This window comes from Scyliorhinus torazame, chromosome 14 (genome assembly GCF_047496885.1).
Source record: "Scyliorhinus torazame isolate Kashiwa2021f chromosome 14, sScyTor2.1, whole genome shotgun sequence".
In the NCBI taxonomy this organism is placed as follows: Eukaryota; Metazoa; Chordata; class Chondrichthyes; order Carcharhiniformes; family Scyliorhinidae; genus Scyliorhinus; species Scyliorhinus torazame.
Window position 1 is genome coordinate 200279896 of NC_092720.1, and position 21414 is coordinate 200301309.

The following is a 21414-nucleotide window of genomic DNA, read 5'->3' on the forward strand; positions in this document are numbered from 1 at the left end:
AATGTTGTTGTCTGATTTACGCTGCTGTCGAGTCCCTTTGGATGTTTCACTGCATTGAAGGTGCTATATAAATGTAATTTGTTGTTGCCTCTGACTGAATCAAAGTGTTCGTGCTGCAAACTGTACAGAGGGGGATCTTCAGTCCCAGTCAGACCCTGACACACACCCTCACACACACAGACACACACACAACAGACAGAGACAGACAGGCACACTCAGAGACACACACACACACAGACAGACACACATAGATACCCACAGAGACATACACACACACACAGACACACCCTACCTAGGCAGAGCTTCCATTTACTGGAGGGTGATGAAGGGACAGGCTCCGTCAGTCACTAGATCACATTTACACATCTGGAACTGGGACATCGACTGCACAATAACATCTTTAAATTCCTGTTCACCTCCTGCTCCATCCGCTTGTTAATCTTCTGTTAGTTTGAACAAATCGTGAAGCTGATTCTGCGATTGCCTCACCCACAGTTTGTGATCATCTCACAAGACATGTTACTGAGACAGTGATGCTCATTAAAGGATATTCGACTGGGGTGGCAGCACTCAATGGGAGACAGTGAATCAGCCTCTTGTTGAACATTCTGGACAATATCCCTTTCCATTGAATCCCACTGGGAGTCACTGTGAGTACATCGAGCCCGGATTTAAAATATTGCTTCACCTGAAACAAGGGCCTCGTCTCCATCCCCAAACCCAGTCAGAGTGAGTCCAGCCCTGAGCTGCTGGGCAAGGACACACTCCCTCTATTTGAACCGCGTCCCCTGCCCTGTTCTCAGTGAACAAAGTGACCTCCTCATTCTAATCACTCTCTGGGTAAAGATGTTTCTCCTGAATTCCCGATTGGATTTCCCAGTGACTCCCATATCTGAGGGGATTCTGATCCCCACACGGTGGGGATCGTCGGTGGCCACGTTTGAGGAATTGTCCGTCGCGCGGGGGGAATGTGTAAAATGGAAACATTTGTACAGATTGTAACATTGTGTGCTGGGGAGGATGTTCCCCAGGTTGCTGATGTTTTTGTATTATTTAATTTATTTGGAATAAAATACATTAAAAAAACTTTTCCTACTTCATGGATACAAAAATCCTTCTGTCTCCCAATATTTATCAGTCTCTCATCCTGACCCACACTTTCCCCATGTTGGCTGGAAGGGCTTGACATGGAGCAGCGCCGCCATCTGCTGGCAGTACTGTGAATGACCACTTGCACAGTCAGCTGCCTTTCAGTTGGAGGCCGGATTTGAGTGAGGCCATAAATATAATAATAATAATCTTTATTGTTGTCGCAAGTCGGCTTACATTAACAGTGCAATGAAGTTACTGTGAAAAGCCCTTAGTCGCCACATGCCGGCGCCTGTTCGGGTACACAGAGGGAGAATTCAGAATATCCAAATTAACTAACAGCACATCTTTCGGGACTTGTGGGAGGAAACCGGAGCACCCGGAGGAAACCCACACCGACACAGGGAGAACGTGCCAGACAGTGCCCCAAGCAGGGAATCGCACCTGGGACCCTGGAGCTGTGTAGCAACAGTGCTAACCACTGTGCTACAGTGCTGCCCACTATTCTCTATACAAACCATCTGAACCCCTCGATTAGATTCCAGTCTGTGACTCACCCCCAGGTATCCATTATTCTCTATATAAACCATCTGAACCCCTCGATTAGATTCCAGTCTGTAACTCACTCCCAGGTATCCATTATTCTATATATAAACCATCTGAACCCCTCGATTAGATTCCAGTCTGTAACTCACTGTATCCCATCCCACCTTTAACTGTATCAAATTCAGTCTCGCACAAGAGGTCAAATTCACCCCGCCCAGCGCCTCACTCTCCACCTTATCTCTCCCCCAACTCCTCCTCCCATTTCTCCTGAATCCTCATCACGTGCATTCCCCCTGCTCCCCCAGCCACCCGTATATGTCCCCAATCCTACCCTCCTCCTCCTTGTCCGGAAGCAGCAGCCGTTCCAATAGGTCATACTTCGGCAGCCTGGGGAACTCTTTACACACCATCCGTGCAAAGTCACTCACTTGTAGATACCTAAAATCACTCCCCTCGGGAGCTCTCCCCTCTCCCGCAGCTCTCCCAAACTGGCAAACCTCTCCTCCAAATATAAATCCCTGGCCCTCACCAACCCCACCTCTCTCCACCTCCTGTACATGCCATCCGTCTCCCCCGGTTTGAATCCGTGGTTCACACACAACAATGTTAGCACCGACATCCCCGCCATCCGAAACTGTCTCCTCAGCTGGTTCCACACCCTAACCGTGGACTGTACAACCGGGCTCTCCATATATCTCCTCGGTGACAACGGTAGTGCCACCGTTACCGTGGCCCTGAATCTGGGCCCCCTACAGGACTCCTCCTCCACCCTAACCCATTCTGGCCTCTCTCCCTCCCACTATCACCTCACTTTCTCCACATTCACCACCCAATAATAGTGCAGTAAGAATTTTTACAACACCAGGTTAAAGTCCAACAGGTTTGTTTCGATGTCACTAATTTTCGGAGCGCTGCTCCTTCCTCAGATGAATGAAGAAGTATGTTCCAGAAACATATATATAGACAGATTCAAAGATGCCAGACAATGCTTGGAATGCAAGCATTAGCAGGTGATTAAATCTTTACAGATCCAGAGATGGGATAACCCCAGGTTAAAGAGGTGTGAATTGTGTCAAGCCAGAACTGTTGGTAGGATTTCGCAGGCCAGATGGTGGGGGATGAATGTAATGCGACATGAATCCCAGGTCCCGGTTGAGGCCGCACTCATGTGTGCGGAACTTGGCTATAAGCTTCTGCTCAGTGATTCTGCGTTGCCGTGCGTCCTGAAGGCCGCCTTGGAGAACGCTTACCCGGAGATTAGAGTGAACTATTAGGAAGGTAAATGGTATCTTAGCCTTTATTACAACGGGGCTGAAGTATAAGACTATAAGTCTTGCTGCAAAGTAACAGGGATTGAGTGTGGTCACAGCTGGAGGACTGTGGACAGTTTTAGTCTCCGTACCTGAGGAAACATGTACTTACCTTAGAGGGAGCAATGAAGGTTCTCGGAATTGATACTTGGGATGAAAGGGTTTTCTGATATGAGGAAGGATTGAGTTGGATCGATCTATATTCTTTGAGGTTTAAAAGAATAATAGGTGATCTTATTGAAACATATACAATTCTCCGAGATCCTGACAGGGTAGATGCTGACACTGGTCTAGAACGAGGGGGTCACAGAATCAGGATAAAGGGTCGTCCATTTAAGACTGAGATGAGGAGAAATTCCTTCCCTCAGAGAGAGTTGTGAATCTTTGGGATTCTCTCTCGCGGTGAGATGTCAGTGAGTATATTCCACACAGAGATCGGTATATTCCTGAGTGCAAAGAGAATGAAGGGATAGGAGGGGAAAGTGGAGTCGGTGTTGATGATCAGACAGGATCTTACTGAATGGTCACATGTCCTACTCCGGAACCTATTCTGATATTCTCATTCCTGATACCACCACCTGGAGGTTCCCTTCCAGTCACTCACCATCCCGACTGGGAAACATATCGGCCGTTCCTTCACTGTCACTGGGTCAAAATCCTGGAACTCCCTCCCTAACAGCACAGTGGGTGTACCTACACCACCTTCTCAAGGGCAATTAGGGATGGGCAACGAGGGCTCAGCCAGCGACATCCACATCCCAGACAGGAGAGAAAACATTCTTTCTGCTCATTCACTGGATCAATAATCATCACACCAGGTGTCAGTCCCGTCTTCAAATAAAATATTTATTCAAGGGAGGAAACAAAATAAAGATTCACAATGAATTGTTCGAGAGCTGGGCACAGTTACCACAATTCAGGAGATTTTGCTTCATTCTATACCAGTCCAGTGTTTATGGGTCCCATTATATTCAGAGAGGGACAGTGGGATGGGTGGAGAATCTGAGTTAAATTTACAGAATAAACAATACAGAAACACACTCACCCCCTGACAGCACACAGCAGAGAATCAGGACAACATGAGCTGTTCAGACAGTGAATCAGGCTTCTCACTAAAACTCCGACCTCCCAAAACGTGTCCCACTGTGTTACCCAGTGAGCAGTGTGAGTGAATCAAGGTTATCACCAGACTTATCATTACAAGGATTAAAGATGGGGTAGAGTTTCTCGGTGAATGTGTCAGTGAAGGTGTACAGGTGAGACATGTCCTCAGCATCGTAAAATGACACCTGTCCTCCCTCATAATCCAGGTAAATTCCCAACTTCCGGGGTTTCACTTTCTGCTGGGAGATGACATCCGGGATTTTCAATGATTTGCAGTTAGGATACCGGGCGATGACCCAGAATCCATTCTCAGGTGAACGTGTGATGTTTGCTTTCCTGTTGACAGACTCTCTGCAGACACCCACAATCCAGTAAGGCTTGTTTCCAAGACCCACCTCCCAGTAGTGTCTCCCTGATGTGAAACTCTGGGAGCTCAAAACATACAAGTGTTTATTAAATCTTGCCAGATGATCAGGTCGAGCTTGCTTCTCATTTCCGAACCTCACACTAGTCAGATCCTGGGAAATGATGAGATAGTTGTGTGCCGTCTCCGGGTCCAGGGTGAGAGATGCTGGAACTGGAAGAGAACATGATTGGGAAGCTGTTACTGTGAGAAAAACAGGAGTGAATGACGAGACGTGTACAGACGGTGATGGGACATCACCACTTTCCTCAGCCCAGGAACTGTGGAAGCTCAGGGACAGAGGACGGGATTCTCTCAGCCCGGGGCCTGGCCGGAGAATCCCCGGGAGCGGTGCGAATCGCGCCACGCCCCCCTGACGCCGGCACGCGATTCTCTGCTGAGCGGCGCTGGCGTGGTTGGCTCGGCATCGGTCGCGAGCCGCTCTATGCGGCAGGCCCGCCGATTCTCGGGCCGGGAGGGGCCGAGCGGCCGTCGTGGAAACGCCGAGTCCCACCGGCGCCGCCCACACCGGCTCTCAGCCGGCCGGAACGCAGCGTTGAAGGGCGACGGCCTGCGGGGGAGGGGGCCCAGAGTGTGTGAAGACATTTCTCCCCATTCCTTCAGCTCCATTCACTCAGCACAGATCAGCATCAATTCACTGAGAATAAACATCTCTCTCCAGGACAAGACCTTGGTTAAGACAAGTTGACCCTCATCTGCTTCTGACCCAGGACAGAGGCAGGAGGGAAAAAGGGAGGGAGGAACTTAAAATCAATCATGGTCACCAAAGAGAAAGTATCTGGAAAACTATTGGGATGAAAGGCAACTTGTCCCCTGGACCTGATGTCCTGCAACCCAGGATTTTAAAGCAGTGGTTTTGGAGAAAGTGGATGCATTGGTTGTAATCTTTCCAAATTCCCCCCATTCTGGACAAGTCCCAGCGGTTTAGAAATGTTTCAAAAAAGGAGGGAGACAAAGCAGGAAGATTTGGGCCAAATCTGTTATTTGGAAACTCTTGATGCCATTGTGAAGGAGGGAGTCACAAGACATTTAGAAAATCTTCATACAATCAGGCGGAGTCCACACGGTTTTGTTAAATGAAGATTGTTTTTGAGACATTTATCAGAGCTTTCTGAGTATGGGACCAGCAGGGTAGATAAAGGTGAACCAGTAGATGTTGTGTATTTGGATTTCCAAACGACATGTCCTCATGTAAAATATTACTGCACAATATAAGAGTTCATGGTGTTGGATAGAGGATTGGCAAACTACCTGGCATAGCCAATATAAATGGTTCATTTTCAGGTTGGCAAACTGTGACTAGTGAGTGACACACGGATCAGTGATGGGGACACAATTGTTTCTGATCTATATTAGTGATTGGATGAAGAGACCAAATCTGGAGCCAAATTTACTGATGACAGAAAGTTTGGTTGGGAAGTTGTGAGGAGGATACAAAGCATCTGCGGAGGGATATAGACCGGTTAAGTGAGTGGACAAAGATTTAGCAGATGGAGTATAATGTAGGAAAATGTGAGGTGGTCCACCTTGGCAGAAAGAATAGAAAATCAGCAAATGATTTGAAATGAAGATGAAATGAAAATGAAATGAAAATCGCTTATTGTCACAAGTAGGCTTCAAATGAAGTTTCTGTGAAAAGCCCCTAGTCGCCACATTCCTGCGCCTGTTCGGGGAGGCTGTTACGGGAACCGAACCGTGCTGCTGGCCTGCCTTGGTCTGCTTTCAAAGCCAGCGATTTAGCCCTGTGCTAAACAGTCCCTTCAACAGAAAGAGACGGCAGAATGCTGCAGTACAGCGGGATCTGGGGGACCTTGTACATCAATCACTAAAAGTTAGTGTCCAGGTACAGCAAGGAATGAGGAAGGCGAATGGAATGTTGGCCTTTATTGGAAAAGGGATGGAGTGTAGAGTAGGGAAGACTTGCTACAACTTTACAGGGGATTGGTGAGACTGCAGCTTGAGTACTGTGTTCAGATCTGATCTCCTTACATCAGGAGGGAGAGACTCTCATTGGACACAGTTCAGAGAAGATTCACTGGGCTGATTCCTGGGATGAAGGGATTGCCTTATGTGGAAAGGTTGAACAGGTTGGTCTGTACTCACTGGAGTTTAGAAGAATAAAAGGTTATCTTATTGAAACATAACATTCTGAGGGATTCCTTCGTCAGGGTAGATGCTGGGAGGATGTTTGATCTCTGGGGTAAGCGAGGTGTAGGCGACACAGCATCAAATGAAGGGGCCTCTATTTAAGACAGAGATGTTGCTATTTACAGCACAGAAGGATGCCATTCGGCCCATCATGTCCGTACCAGCTCCCAAAAGAGCGGCCCAGCTAGTCCCATTCTCCAGCCCTGTCTCCGTGGTCCCCTAAATTCGGCACATTCAAATATATATCCAGCTCTCTTTTGAAACCTCCTGTGGAATCCGCCTCCACCACTCTCCCATGTACCACATTCCAATTCCCAACAACTCTCTGAGTAGATCATTATCATAGAATTTACAGAGCAGAAGGAGGCCATTCAGCCCATCGAGTCTGCACCGGTTCTTGGAAAGAGCACCCTACCCAAGGTCAACACCGCCACCCTATCCCCATAACCCAGTAGCCCCACGGGCAATTTTGGACACTAAGGGCAATTTATCATGGCCAATCCACCTAACCCGCACATCTTTGGACTGTGGGAGGAAACCGGAGCACCTGGAGGAAACCCACGCACACACGGGGAGGATGTGCAGACTCCGCACAGACAGTGACCCAAGCCGGAATCGAACCTGGGACCCTGGAGCTGTGAAGCAATTGTGCTATCCACAAGGCTACCGTGCTGCCCCATGAGTAAAGACGTTTCTCCTCACCTCACTCCTAGCTCTCTTGCTGGCCATCTTGAAATTGTGACTCCTAGTCACTGACTTACCAACCAGTGGAAACAGAGTCTCCTTGTCAAAACTGTTGATAATTTTGAACACCTCAATAAGGTCACTTCTTAATCTTCTCTGCTCTGGAGAACAAGCCCAATTTTCCCCAATATTTCCTTGTATCTAAAATTCCTCACTGCTGGTATCATCCTAGTAAATCTCCTTTGCACTCTCTCAAGGGCTTTAACATCTTTCCTTAAATAATGCGCCCAGAACTGAACACAATACTCGACCAATGATTTGTAGTGGTGTAGCATCACATCTTTGCTTTTATACTCTGTGCCTCTATTTATAAACCCAAGGATCCATTTAGCCTTCTTAGCAACTCTTTCAACTTGCCAGGCCCCCTTCAGAGAATTATGCACTTGAATCCTGAGGTCCCTCTGCTCCTGTACTCCCCTCAAAGTTGTACCATTGAGCCTATATTGTCTCCCCATGATTCTTCTACTAAAATGCATTACCTCACATTTCACTGCATTGAAATTCATCTGCCAGGTATCTACCCATTGGCCAACTTGTCAATGTCCCTCTGAAGTCGCCCAGCGTCATCGTCACAATTCGGTATTCTCCCGAGCTTAGTGTCATCTACAAATTTAGAGATTTTACCCTCAACACGCAACTCTAAATCATTTATATCAATCGTAAAAAGCAAGTGTCCCAACACTGAGCCCTGGGGAACACCACTTGCAACTTGTCTCCAGTCTGAGAAATGGCCATCTATACCTACCCTCTGTCTCCTATCTTTTAGCCAATTTCCAATCCATGCAGCCCAGGACCCTTCAATCCCAAACATTTTTAATCTGCTAACCAACCTGCCATGTGGCACTGCATCAAATGCTTTCTCAAAGTACAAATATACAACATCCACAGCACTACCCTCATCCACTACCTGTGTCACCTTGTCAAATAACTCAATTACATTTGGCAGACATGGCCTGCCCTTGACAAAGCCATGAGGACTGGCTAATATTAATTAATTTTTCTCGAAGTGCATATTTTTCTCATCTCATATTATCGCCTCTATCAGTTTTCCCACTGCTGATGTCAAACTGACAGGTCTGTACTTTCCTGGGTTAACCTTTGCCCCTTTCTGAAACAACGGCATCACATTTGCAATCCTCCAGGACTATTCCTGTGTTAGATGAGGAATTCCATCTCGGAGAGGGTTATTAGTCTTTGGAATTCTCTACCACAGAGACCAGCAGAGGCTGGGCCATTGATTCATGACCGAGTTCGATAGATTGTTGATCAACAAGGGGGTTAAGGGTCATCTGGGACAGGCAGGAAAGTGGAGTAAAGGCCACAATTCGATCAGACATGATCTTATCAAAAATCAGAGCAGGTTCACTGGGCTGGACCACTCCTGTTCTTATTCCTTCTGATCTTATGATCATTTCATCAGTGTGTCAAACCTCATTAATCACGTGGATAACAGCAGGGAGACGGTAATATACAGAGAATGATACCTGGAGAAATCGCTGCTCTCATTTCCCTCCACACTTTGATGTATTTGACTGGTTCACCAGCGATATCCGCAGGTAACTGAGTGGAGACAGTTCCAGGCTTGTGAAACACCATCTGACTCCTGCAAAAACAGGTCTGGAAATCAGTGTGTGTTAGAGAGACAGCAGTGATCACATCACAAAACTGTTTCTTTAAACCTGCTTACCTCATCAACAGGTCCTGAATATCCTGAGGGGAAAGAAACAGAATAGATATGATCGAGTCAGATTAAAGAGTTCTAGTTGATGTAAATCCCGAGTAGAAATCTACATTTTCACCCCTCTCGCCTCCTCATTATTCTCGATCAGTCTGCAACCTTTGACACGGTCGATCACACCATCCTCCTCCACCGCCTCTCCACTGTTGTCCAGCTGGGTGTTCTGCCCGCACCAGTTCCCACTCTTATCTCTCTAATCGTAGCCCCCATCACCCCTGTGGTTGGTGAACTACATTGGCTCCCGGTTCAACAACGTATTGATGTTGAAAATTCTCATCCTTGTTTTCAAATTCCTCCATGGCCTCACTCCTCCCTATCTCTGTAATCTCCTCCAGCTCCACAACCCTCCGAGACATCCTCTAATTTGTGTCTCTTGTCCATCCCCGATATTAATCCCAACACGATTGCTGGCTTCATTTGAATCCAGCGTTCGCAGGATCAGGAACAGCAAAACCCACAACTCAATAAAGATCTAACAACTCCACTTTAACAATGCATCTTAACCCCGTCCTCAGTAGAAATCCATGGGTAGCAGTGTAAACGTCTCCAGTTCCCAGCCCAGCTCTCTCTGAGTCCAATCATCAATCAGTTCCGTGGTTACACTGAGTATCGGAATCACACTGAGATTATCTCACCTCATTCCCCATTGGACCCTTACTGACAGCAGAAAGAAACAATCACCCAACCAATCAGACTGAGGCCTTACCCAATCCCAGAGGTTAAAGGTCAGAGTGCCCGCCCTCAGTCTCTGGAATGTTTCACTGGACAAGACAAAGAGATTTTGTACCTTGAGGAACTCTGGGGCCTCTTGTACCCCCAGCCTCGATTTTAGATCTCTTATTGCTCCTTCAAGAGAAGACATTTCAGCCATGGTTTTGTTTAAATTCTGCTCCATTTCCTCGAACACTTTATTGCTTTTTCTCTCCAACTCTGCTTTCAGCAGCTCCTCCTTCTCAACCAGGAACTTGTGCATCTTTTCAAATTCACTGTTGATTTCATTTCTCAGTCTGTCAACTTCAGCCTGGAACAGATTGAATACAGAACAGAATAAGCAACGTTTATAATCCCAGTTTCCCGGTCTCTGTCCACTGGGATAGAGGAAAACAATTTGCATCCAGTATGACTAACAAATAATAACAGCTCACTACCGGCTCAATAATTTGATGGAATATTGGGTCTGTGGGAGTGAGTTACAAATAAACATTATAAAGTGATTCCAATGGTTAATCCTAAATAAGAATCATCAAGGTGTGAATTACAGACTGGAATTTAATCGAGGGGTTCAGATGGTTTATATATAGAATAATGGATACCTGGGAGTGAGTTATAGACTGGAATCTAATCGAGGGGTTCAGATGGTTTATATATAGAATAATGGATACCTGGGAGTGAGTTACAGACTGGAATCTAATCGAGGGGTTCAGATGGTTTATATATAGAATAATGGATACCTGGGTGTGAGTTACAGACTGGAATCTAATCGAGGGGTTCAGATGGTTTAGAAAAGAATAATGGATACCTGGGAGTGAATTACAGACTGGAATCTAATCGAGGGGTTCAGATGGTTGCTATATAGAATAATGGATACCTGGGAGTGACTTACGGAATGGAATCTAATCGAGGGGTTCAGATGGTTTATACATAGAATAATGGATACCTGGGAGTGAGTTACAGACTGGAATCTAATCGAGGGGTTCAGATGGTTTATATATAGAATAATGGATACCTGGGAGTGAGTTACCGACTGGAATCTAATCGAGGGGTTCAGATGGTTGATATATAGAATAATGGAAACCTGGGAGTGACTTACGGAATGGAATCTAATCGAGGGGTTCAGATGGTTTATATCTTGATAAAGGATGCCGGGGAGTGAGTTACAGTCTGGAATCTAATCGAGGGGTTCAGTTGGTTTATATATAGAATAATGGATACCTGGGAGTGAGTTACAGACTGGAATCTAATCGAGGGGTTCAGATGGTTTATATATAGAATAATGGATGCCGGGGAGTGAGTTACAGACTGGAATCTAATCAAGGGGTTCAGATGGTTTATATATAGAATAATGGATACCTGGGAGTGAGTTACAGACAAGATTTATTTAATCAATTGATGTGATTGATTAGGAGAGAAAATAAGACATTTTCACATTGTCATAATAATCTGCAATTTGCAGACGCTCCCTTATCTTGCAGTTCGGGGAGCAGCTCGCAGTGTACGTTGGAGCAGCAGCATTTTATTCAGTAAAACTCTCTCTCTGACTGTGTGAGAAGCTCACTCACTCTCAATAACAAACACAGGGAAGTTTACACAAAGCCTAAAGGCCAGTCTCCTACCTTCATGTGTAAAATCCCATCCTCTCGTTCTCTTTTACTGTGGAGACTGAGGTCCATTTGCTTCTGCAGAGTTTCCAATGATGTTTCTAACTTGTTCTGAGACAGAAAGGACACAAAGGGGTTTGTCAAAGGAAACAATCATTGTCACATTCTGGAGGAGTTTGCTGTTTTACATAGAGTGAGACTAGTGAGGTAGAGAAGGAGATATTCTCAGGATTGACACTCACAAGTAGAAGCTGTGGGTTAATTCTGTTTGTTACAATTATCCTCCTCCAGGTTAATTCCCCTCCTCAATCAATCCTTTCCTCGTTCCAACACTCTCCTCTTTACATTCCTCTCCCCTTCCCTACCCCTTTCTCTCCTGCCCTCTCTTCCCCTTCCCACATTCGACAAACACTCTCTCTCTCTATTACTTACACCCTGTCCCTCTTCCCCATCTACCTGTGTCAGTAGCAGTGATCCAGTACCTTGTATATCTGGGCTGCCTCCTTTATTGGGATCACACTGTGCGTCTTATGTGCGCTGGACATCCCACACACCACACAGATCGCTTTGTGTTCATCTTCACAGAAGAGTTTCAGCTTCTCTTCGTGTTCCTGACAGTAAAACTCCTCCTGTGGCTGTGTCACCTTCACCTTCAGCTCTCTGAACTTCTCCACGATGTTAATCAGGGTCAGAGCAGGCCTGACGTTGCTCTGGGTGAAGACCTGTCGACACTGGGGGCAGGAAACATCGCCCGGGACCTTCTGCCAACTCTGAGAGATGCAGGAGCTGCAGAAATGATGTCCACATTCCAGAGTCACCGGCTGTGTGAATATCTCCAGACAGATGGGACAGGTTAGTTCCTGTGTGAGATCTGGAGACGCCATCCCAGTGCTCAGAGTCTCTCTCTCCTTCCCTGTTCAAGCTCTTTCGCTTTCAATTCCTGTTCAGGGCTGCACTTCCTGGATTTCACTTCAACTGATCAGTGACACATCTCAGTGTCAGGAACTTTGGAATTAAATCAAACTGACCCCTTTATTGTGTCTGAAGCCTTTTTCACTTTTATAAAGTCAGCTTTATAACATTATTTCTCTTCTCTCTCGCTACAAACTCACTCCTTGAAAACTCTCTCCCCCCTTTCCCCACCTCCCTCAACTCCCCCTGTCTGTGGAAGTCAGAAGTGACTTTCTCAGTTAAAATCCAGACCATCCTTACAGCTGTTTCTGTTACTAACCTCCTGCCCCCCCCCCCCCAACCCACTGACCAAACATCCCCCCTTCACCCCCACATCTTTATCTATTTTATCTCCCCCCACCCTCCCCTCCCCAAGTCCTTTCCAAATCCATCTCATCCCTGAGCCCCTCCTTATTCTCTCTCCACCCTGTGTCCAGCTGACCCTCATTCTTACAAAAAACATCTTTTTGAAAATGTCCACCCCCATCTCCAACCTCCCCCTTGTTCCCCAAATTCCTGGAGAGTCTCTTTCTCTCTCCCAAATCCGGGCCCATCTTTCCCCCCTCAATCCTGCCTGAATCTCTCCGATCAGCTTCTGGACAGGAAGATGGAAAGTTGGTGCCGAGTTTGTGTAACTGGAGTGAAGAGGAACAACGCTGTGTTGGAGCTGCTCATTTCTCAGATGCTGCACATTCTCTGCCTGTGGGGAGAAGCGTCTCGAACAACAGATTCAGTCTCAATGTTGGGGCGTCATTCTCCGACCCCCCAGCGGGTCGGAGAATGGCCGTTGGCCGCCGTGAATCCCACCCCCCGCCGGTTGCCGAAGTCTCCGAAGGGAGAAAAGTCGGCGGGGCGTTAATGTCGCCGCTGCCGCGGAGAATGGCACGGGTCTGCGCAAGGCAGCCGATTTTCGGCCTGCCGATATTCTCCCTTCCGGATGGGCCGAAGTCCCGTCGACGTGATGACCGGTCACGTCGACGTAAATCAAACTTCCTTTTCATCGGCGTAAACCTGTGCTCCAGGTTCACGCCGACCAGCGTGGAGGTGAGTGACGGTGGCTCTGGGCAGGCGATGGCGTGGCCGCAGTCTGAATGCGTGAGGAGAGGTGTGTCTCGGGTTGTGTGTGTGTGTGTGTGCGGAGGGTGGGGGAGGGGGGTGGTTAGAGTGGGCTGGGCTCCAGGAGAGTGCCGGGAGGGGGGGTCAGTGCCGGGGAGGGCCGGGGAGGAGGATGGGGGGTCCGTGCCGGGGAGGAGAATGGGGTGTCCGTGCCAGGGAGGGGGATGGGGGGTCCGTGCCGGGGAGGGGGATGGGGGGTCCGTGCCGTGGAGGGGGATGGGGGGTCCGTGCCGGGGAGGAGGATGGGGTGTCCGTGCCAGGGAGGGGGATGGGGGGTCCGTGCCGGGGAGGGGGATGGGGGGTCCGTGCCGGGTAGGGGGATGGGGGGTCCGTGCCGGGGAGGGGGATGGCGGGGTCCGTGCCGGGGAGGGGGATGGGGGGTCCGTGCCGGGGAGGAGGATGGGGGGTCCGTGCCGGGGAGAAGGATGGGGGTTCCGTGCCGGGGAGGGGGATGGGGGGTCCGTGCCAGGGAGGGGGATGGGGAGTCCGTGCCGGGGAGGGGGATGGGGGCTCCGTGCCGGGGAGGAGAATGGGGGGTCCGTGCCGGGGAGGGGGATGGGGGGTCCGTGCCGGGGAGGAGGATGGGGTGTCCGTGCCGGGGAGGGGGATGGGAGGTCCGTGCCAGGGAGGGGGATGGGGGGTCGGTGCTGGGGAGGGGGATGGGGGGTCCGTGCCGGGGAGGAGGATGGGGGGGTCGGTGCAGGGGAGGGGGATGGGGGGTCCGTGCCGGGGAGGGGGATGGGGGGTCGGTGCTGGGGAGGGGGATGGGGGGTCCGTGCCGGGGAGGGGGATGGGGGGTTCGTGCCGGGGAGGAGGATGGGAGGTCCGTGCCAGGGAGGGGGATGGGGGGTCCGTGCCAGGGAGGGGGATGGGGGGTCGGTGCCGGGGAGGGGGATGGGGGGTCCGTGCCAGGGAGGGGGATGGGGGGTCGGTGCTGGGGAGGGGGATGGGGGGTCCGTGCCGGGGAGGGGGATGGGGGGTCCGTGCTGGGGAGGGGGAAGGGGGGTCCATGCCGGGGAGGAGGATGGGGGGTCCGTGCCGGGGAGGGGGATGGGGGGTCCGTGCCGGGGATGAGGATGGGGGGGTCCGTGCCGGGGAGGGGGAAGGGGGGGGGCAAGTGAGTTGGTCCACCTGGCCAGGTGCCAGCCTCCAACAGTTGGACCCATGCGGTCCATGCCACCTGGCTGGGGGGAAGGAGGGGATATGGGCAATGATGACATGTCGTTGTTCCCCCCCCCCCCACCAGGCCGTCATGTTTTCAGATCATCCAGCGATGTTGGCCGCCGTGGCGGCAGCAGCTCATGTCCATGTTGCCCTGGATGAGGAGGAGGAGGAGGAGGAGGAGGAGGAGCGTGCCAGAGAGGCGGTGCAGGCTGCCGCAGAGGGGCAGGCGGCAGCCGCCCAGGCTGGAGGGACACCTGACCGACAGGACGAGGAGGGGGAGGAGGACGTCGCGGCCCCATGGCAACGGAGGCACCCGAGGGCGCCCCATGTGTACCGGCCCCGGCACTCATACCAGGGCTCACGGACCGGGAATACAGGAGGAGACTCCGGATGAGCCGGGAAACCGTGGCACACATCTGCCACCTGCTGGCACACCTGTCACCGCGTGGCCCTGGCGGGGGACACCCTCTCCCCGTGTCCGTCAAGGTTACGGTTGCCCTGAACTTTTATGCAACGGGGTCATTCCAGGCACCGAGTGGGGACCTGTCCGGCATATCACAGACATCGTTGCACCGATGCATCCGGGCAGTGACAGATGCCCTATATGCCATGGCGCACCACTACATCCGCTTCCCTGTGGACCGGGCCAGCCAAGATGCCCGGGCCGTGGGCTTCTCTGCCGTGGCCGGGTTCCCCATGGTCCAGGGCGCGATTGATGGGATGCACGTCGCCGTGCGGCCACCTGCAGATAACAGGGCCGTGTTCACCAATAGGAAGGGGACCTATTCGATGAACATACAGGTGGTCTGCGACCACCGCATGATGATCCTGCAAGTCTGCGCCCGTTACCCAGGCAGTGTACATGACTCATACGTGTTGTCGCGGTCATCCATCCCCGGCATGTACGAGGGACGCCATCCCCGGCTGAGGGGCTGGTTGCTGGGCGACAGGGGCTACCCATTGCGATCGTGGCTGATGACGCCTGTACGGAGGCCACGCAATGAGGCGGAGAACCGCTACAATGATGCCCATGTAGCGACAAGGGGAGTGATGGAGAGGTGCTTTGGCGTGCTGAAGATGCGTTTTAGGTGCCTGGACCTCTCTGGGGGAGCCCTCCAGTGTCGGTCAGATAGGGTCGGCCGCATCATTGTGGTGTGCTGCGTCCTGCACAACATAGCCCAACAGAGGGGCGATGTGCCGCAGGCAGAGGAGGGCGGAGTGGAGGAGCAGCAGGAAGAGGCGCAGTCCTCCCCAGATGGGGGGATGGGGGCAATGGTCAGGGCAGACGGGCTAGACACAGGCGGGTGGCTGTCCACCGTTACCGGCTGGCCCAGCGGGCACGGGACAGGCTGATAGCCGCCCGCTTTACTGACTAGATGGGCGTGGGAATCGGGCCACAGACCGCACACCATGGCAACAGCCGACCACCCACACCCCCCACCCATCCACCACCCTCACCCCCCTCCCCAACCCCACCCACCCCACCCGCATGCACACCACCCCCCCCATTGCCGATCCACCTGCGGCACAATTGCGGGTGGACGCATCTGCGGGGATGGGTGCCTCGACGTTTGCTCCTGCGATACACAATGAGGCATGCATGGTTAGACACGCAGGCAGTGAGTGATCAGGTGATATGGGGGAGGGGGGATATGGGGGAGGGGGGGATATGGGGGAGGGGGGATATGGGGGAGGGGGGATATGGGGAGGGGGGATATGGGGGAGGGGGGATATGGGGGAGGGAGAATATGGGGGAGGGGGGATATGGATATTGGAGGGGGGAGATGCTCACCCTGGCTGCTCTGACGAGGTCGTTCACCTTCTTGTGGCACTGGGTGCCTGTCCGTGGTGTCAGGGCCGCAGCGGTGACGGCCTCTGCCACTTCCCTCCACAGACGCCGGCAGTGGCGTGGGGCAACTCTGCGGCCGTGCCCGGGATACAGGGCGTCCCTTCTCTGCTCCACCGCGTCCAGGAGCGCCTCCACATCCCGTGACTGGAACCTCGGGGCTGAGCGGCGGCCAGCCATCCAGTCGGGTGTTCCGGTCGGGTGTTCCGGTCGGGTGGGGGGGAGCAGCGCGTCCTTATGACCCGTCACGCCGTGCGGCGTGTATGACGCTGCACGGCGTGAACCACGTGCGCAAGCGCGGATCCCGTCACGACGCTGCTCGCCTATTTCCGGCCGGAAACTTTACGACCATTTTTCCGGCGTGACGCAAGTCGGATCTGCGCCGTTTTTTTGCGCCGATCGGCGGACTTTGCGCCGAAAACGGAGAATTTCGCCCTTGTTGTCTGATTTACGCTGCGGTCGAGTCCCTTTGGATGTTTCACTGCATTGAAGGTGCTAGATAAATGTAATTTGTTGTTGCCTCTGACTGAATCAAAGTGTTTGTGCTGCAAACTGTACAGAGGGGGGTCTTCAGTCCCAGTCAGACCCTGACACACACCCTCACACAGACAGACACGGACACACACACAGCCACACACACAGAGACATACACAAGCAAACAGACCCTGACACACACACACAGACAGACACAGACACACACACCCTACCTGGGCAGAGCTTCCATTTACTGGAGAGTGATGAAGGGACAGGCTCTGTCAGTCACTGGATCACATTTACACATCTGGAACTGGGACATCGACTGCACAATAACATCTTTAAATTCCTGTTCACCTCCTGCTCCATCCGCTTGTTAATCTTCTGTTAGTTTGAACAAATCGTGAAGCTGATTCTGCTATTGCCTCACCCACAGTTTGTGATCATCTCACAAGACATTTTACTGAGACAGTGATGCTCATGAGAAGGGTATTCGACTGGGGTGGCAGCACTCAATGGGAGACAGTGAATCAGCCTCTTGTTGAACACTCTGGACAATATCCCTTTCCATTGAATCCCACTGGGAGTCACTGTGAGTACATCGAGCCCGGATTTAAAATATTGCTTCACCTGAAACAAGGGCCTCGTCTCCATCCCCAAACCCAGTCAGAGTGAGTCCAGCCCTGAGCTGCTGGGCAAGGACACACTCCCTCTATTTGAACCGCGTCCCCTGCCCTGTTCTCAGTGAACGGCAGTGACCTCCTCATTGTAATCACTCTCTGGGTAAAGATGTTTCTCCTGAATTCCCGATTGGATTTCCCAGTGACTCCCATATCTGAGGGGATTCTGATCCCCACACGGTGGGGATCGTCGGTGGCCACGTTTGAGGAATTGTCCGTCGCGCGGGGGGAATGTGTAAAATGGAAACATTTGTACAGATTGTAACATTGTGTGCTGGGGAGGATGTTCCCCAGGTTGCTGATGTTTTTGTATTATTTAATTTATTTGGAATAAAATACATTAAAAAAACTTTTTCTACTTCATGGATACACAAATCCTTCTGCCTCCCAATATTTATCAGTCTCTCATCTTTTGAAAATATCCGAGATCCTCATGTCAAAGTGGATAATTTTACAGAACATGTTGGGTATTGAGCCCCTCCAGCCTGTTCCACCATTCAGTCAGCTCATAGCTGATCTGTATCTGAACCATTTACTCACCTTGGTTTTATAACCTTTGTGTGAAGAAGCGCTTCGTGAAATCCCCCCTTGATCTCTCTCATCCTGACCCACACTTTCCCCCTGTTGGCTGGAAGGGCTTGACATGGAGCAGCGCCGCCATCTGCTGGCAGTACTGTGAATGACCACTTGCACTGTCAGCTGCCTTTCAGTTGGAGATCATTGAGTGAGGCCATAATAAATATAACAATAATAATCTTTATTATTGTCGCAATTTATTATTTAGGGCAGCACGGTAGCCTTGTGGATAGCACAATTGCTTCACAGCTCCAGGGTCCCAGGTTCGATTCCGGCTTGGGTCACTGTCTGTGCGGAGTCTGCACATCCTCCCCGTGTGTGCGTGGGTTTCCTCCGGGTGCTCCGGTTTCCTCCCACAGTCCAAAGATGTGCAGGTTAGGTGGATTGGCCATGATAAATTGCCCTTAGTGTCCAAAATTGCCCTTAGTGTTGGGTGGGGTTACTGGGTTATGGGGATAGGGTGGCGGTGTTGACCTTGGGTAGGGTGCTCTTTCCAAGGGCCGGTGCAGACTCGATGGGCCGATTGGCCTCCTTCTGCACTGTAAATTCTATGAAAGTCGGCTTACATTAACACTGCAATGAAGTTACTGTGAAAAGCCCCTTAGTCGCCACATTCCGGCTCCTGTTCGGGTACACAGAGGGAGAATTCAGAATGTACAAATTAACTAACAGCACATCTTTCGGGGCTTGTAGGAGGAAACCGGAGCACCCGGAGGAAACCCACACAGACACAGGGAGAACCTGTGGATCCACACAGACAGTGGCCCAAGTAGGGAATCGCTCCTGGGACCCTGGAGCTGTGTAGCAACAGTGCTAACCACTGTGCTACAGTGCTGCCCACTATTCTCTACACAAACCATCTGAACCCCTCGATTAGATTCCAGTCTGTAACTCACTCCCAGGTATCCATTATTCTATATATAAACCATCTGAATCCATCGATTAGATTCCAGTCTGTAACTCACTCCCAGGTATCCATTATTCTATATATAAACCATCTGAACCCCTCGATTAGATTCCAGTCTGTAACTCACTCCCAGGTATTCATTATTCTATATATAAACCATCTGAACTCCTCGATTAGATTCCAGTCTGTAACTCACCCCCAGGTATCCATTATTCTATATATAAACCATCTGAACCCCTCGATTAGATTCCAGTTTGTAACTCACTCCCAGGTATTCATTATTCTATATATAAACCATCTGAACTCCTCGATTAGATTCCAGTCTGTAACTCACCCCCAGGTATCCATTACTCTATATATAAACCATCTGAACCCCTCGATTAGATTCCAGTCTGTAACTCACCCCCAGGTATCCATTATTCTATATATAAACCATCTGAACCCCTCGATTAGATTCCAGTCTGTAACTCACTCCCAGGTATCCACTATTCTATATATAAACCATCTGAACCCCTTGATTAGATTCCAGTCTGTAACTCACTCCCAGGTATCTATTCCATATATAAACCATGTGAACCCCTCGATTAGATTCCAGTCTGTAACTCACCCCCAGGTATCCATTATTCTATATAGAAACCATGTGAACCCCTCGATTAGATTCTAGTCTGTGACTCACTCCCAGGTATCCATTATTCTATATATAAACCATCTGAACCCCTCGATTAGATTCCAGTCTGTAACTCACTCCCAGGTATCCATTATTCTATATATAAACCATCTGAACCCCTCGATTAGATTCCAGTCTGTAACTCACCCCCAGGTATCCATTATTCTATATATAAACCATCTGAACCCCTCGATTAGATTCCAGTCTGTAACTCACTCCCAGGTATCCATTATTCTATATATAAACCATCTGAACCCCTCGATTAGATTCCAGTCTGTAACTCACTCCCAGGTATCCATTATTCTATATCTAAACCATCTGAACCCCTCGATTAGATTCCAGTCTGTGACTCACTCCCGGGTATCCATTATTCTATATCTAAACCATCTGAACCCCTCGATTAGATTCCAGTCTGTGACTCACTCCCAGGTATCCATTATTCTATATATAAACCATCTGAACCCCTCGATTAGATTCCAGTCTGTAACTCACTCCCAGGTATCCATTATTCTATATCTAAACCATCTGAACCCCTCGATTAGATTCCAGTCTGTGACTCACTCCCGGGTATCCATTATTCTATATATAAACCATCTGAACCCCTCGATTAGATTCCAATCTGTAACTCACTCCCAGGTATCCATTATTCTATATATAAATCACCTGAACCCCTCGATTAGATTCCAGTCCGTAACTCACTCCCAGGGATCCATTATTCGCTATATAAACCATCTGAACCCCTCGATTAGATTCCAGTCTGTAAATCACTCCCAGGTATCCATTATTCTATATATAAACCATCTGAACCCCTCGATTAGATTCCAGTCTGCAACTCACTCCCAGGCATCCATTATTCTATATATAAACCATCTGAACCCCTCGATTAGATTCCAGTGTGCAACTCACTCCCAGGCATCCATTATTCTATATATAAACCATCTGAACCCCTCGATTAGATTCCAGTCTGCAACTCACTCCCAGGCATCCATTATTCTATATATAAACCATCTGAACCCCTCGATTAGATTCCAGTCTGTAACTCACTGTATCCCATCCCACCTTTAACTGTATCAAACTCAGTCTCGCACAAGAGGTCAAATTCACCCCACCCAGCGCCTCACTCTCCACCTTATCTCTCCCCCAACTCCTCCTCCCATTTCTCCTGAATCCTCATCACGTGCATTCCCCCTGCTTCCCCAGCCACCCGTATCGGTCCCCAATCCTACCCTCCTCCTCCATGTCTGGAAGCAGCAGCCGTTCCAATGGGACATACTTCGGCAGCCTGGGGAACCCTTTACACACCTTCCGTGCAAAGTCACTCACTTGTAGATACCTAAAATCACTCCCCCCTCGGGAGCTCTCCACTCTCCCACAGCTCTTCCAGACTGGCAAATCTCTCCTCCAAATATAAATCCCTGGCCCTCACCAACCCCACCTCTCTCCACCTCTTGTACATGCCATCCGTCTCCCCCGGTTTGTATCCGTGGTTCACACACAACAATGTGAGCACCGACATCCCCGCCATCCGAAACTGTCTCCTCAGCTGGTTCCACACCCTAACCGTGGACTGTACAACCGGGCTCTCCATATATCTCCTCGGTGACAACGGTAG

At 50.2% G+C, this 21414-nt stretch overlaps 1 protein-coding gene across 1 annotated transcript; it reads right to left on the reverse strand.

Moving 5' to 3' along the window:
• Positions 1-3777: 3777 nt before the first annotated feature.
• Positions 3778-12305, reverse strand: LOC140389116 (E3 ubiquitin-protein ligase TRIM39-like). Its single transcript, XM_072473274.1, has 6 exons — positions 11904-12305; positions 11437-11532; positions 9891-10124; positions 9053-9075; positions 8850-8968; positions 3778-4986 (listed from the first exon to the last, which is right to left on the reverse strand). Exons 1-6 carry the CDS (start codon positions 12303-12305, stop codon positions 4094-4096), a joined length of 1767 nt encoding a protein of 588 aa, XP_072329375.1. The 3' UTR covers positions 3778-4093.
• Between the last annotated feature and the right edge of the window lie 9109 nt (positions 12306-21414).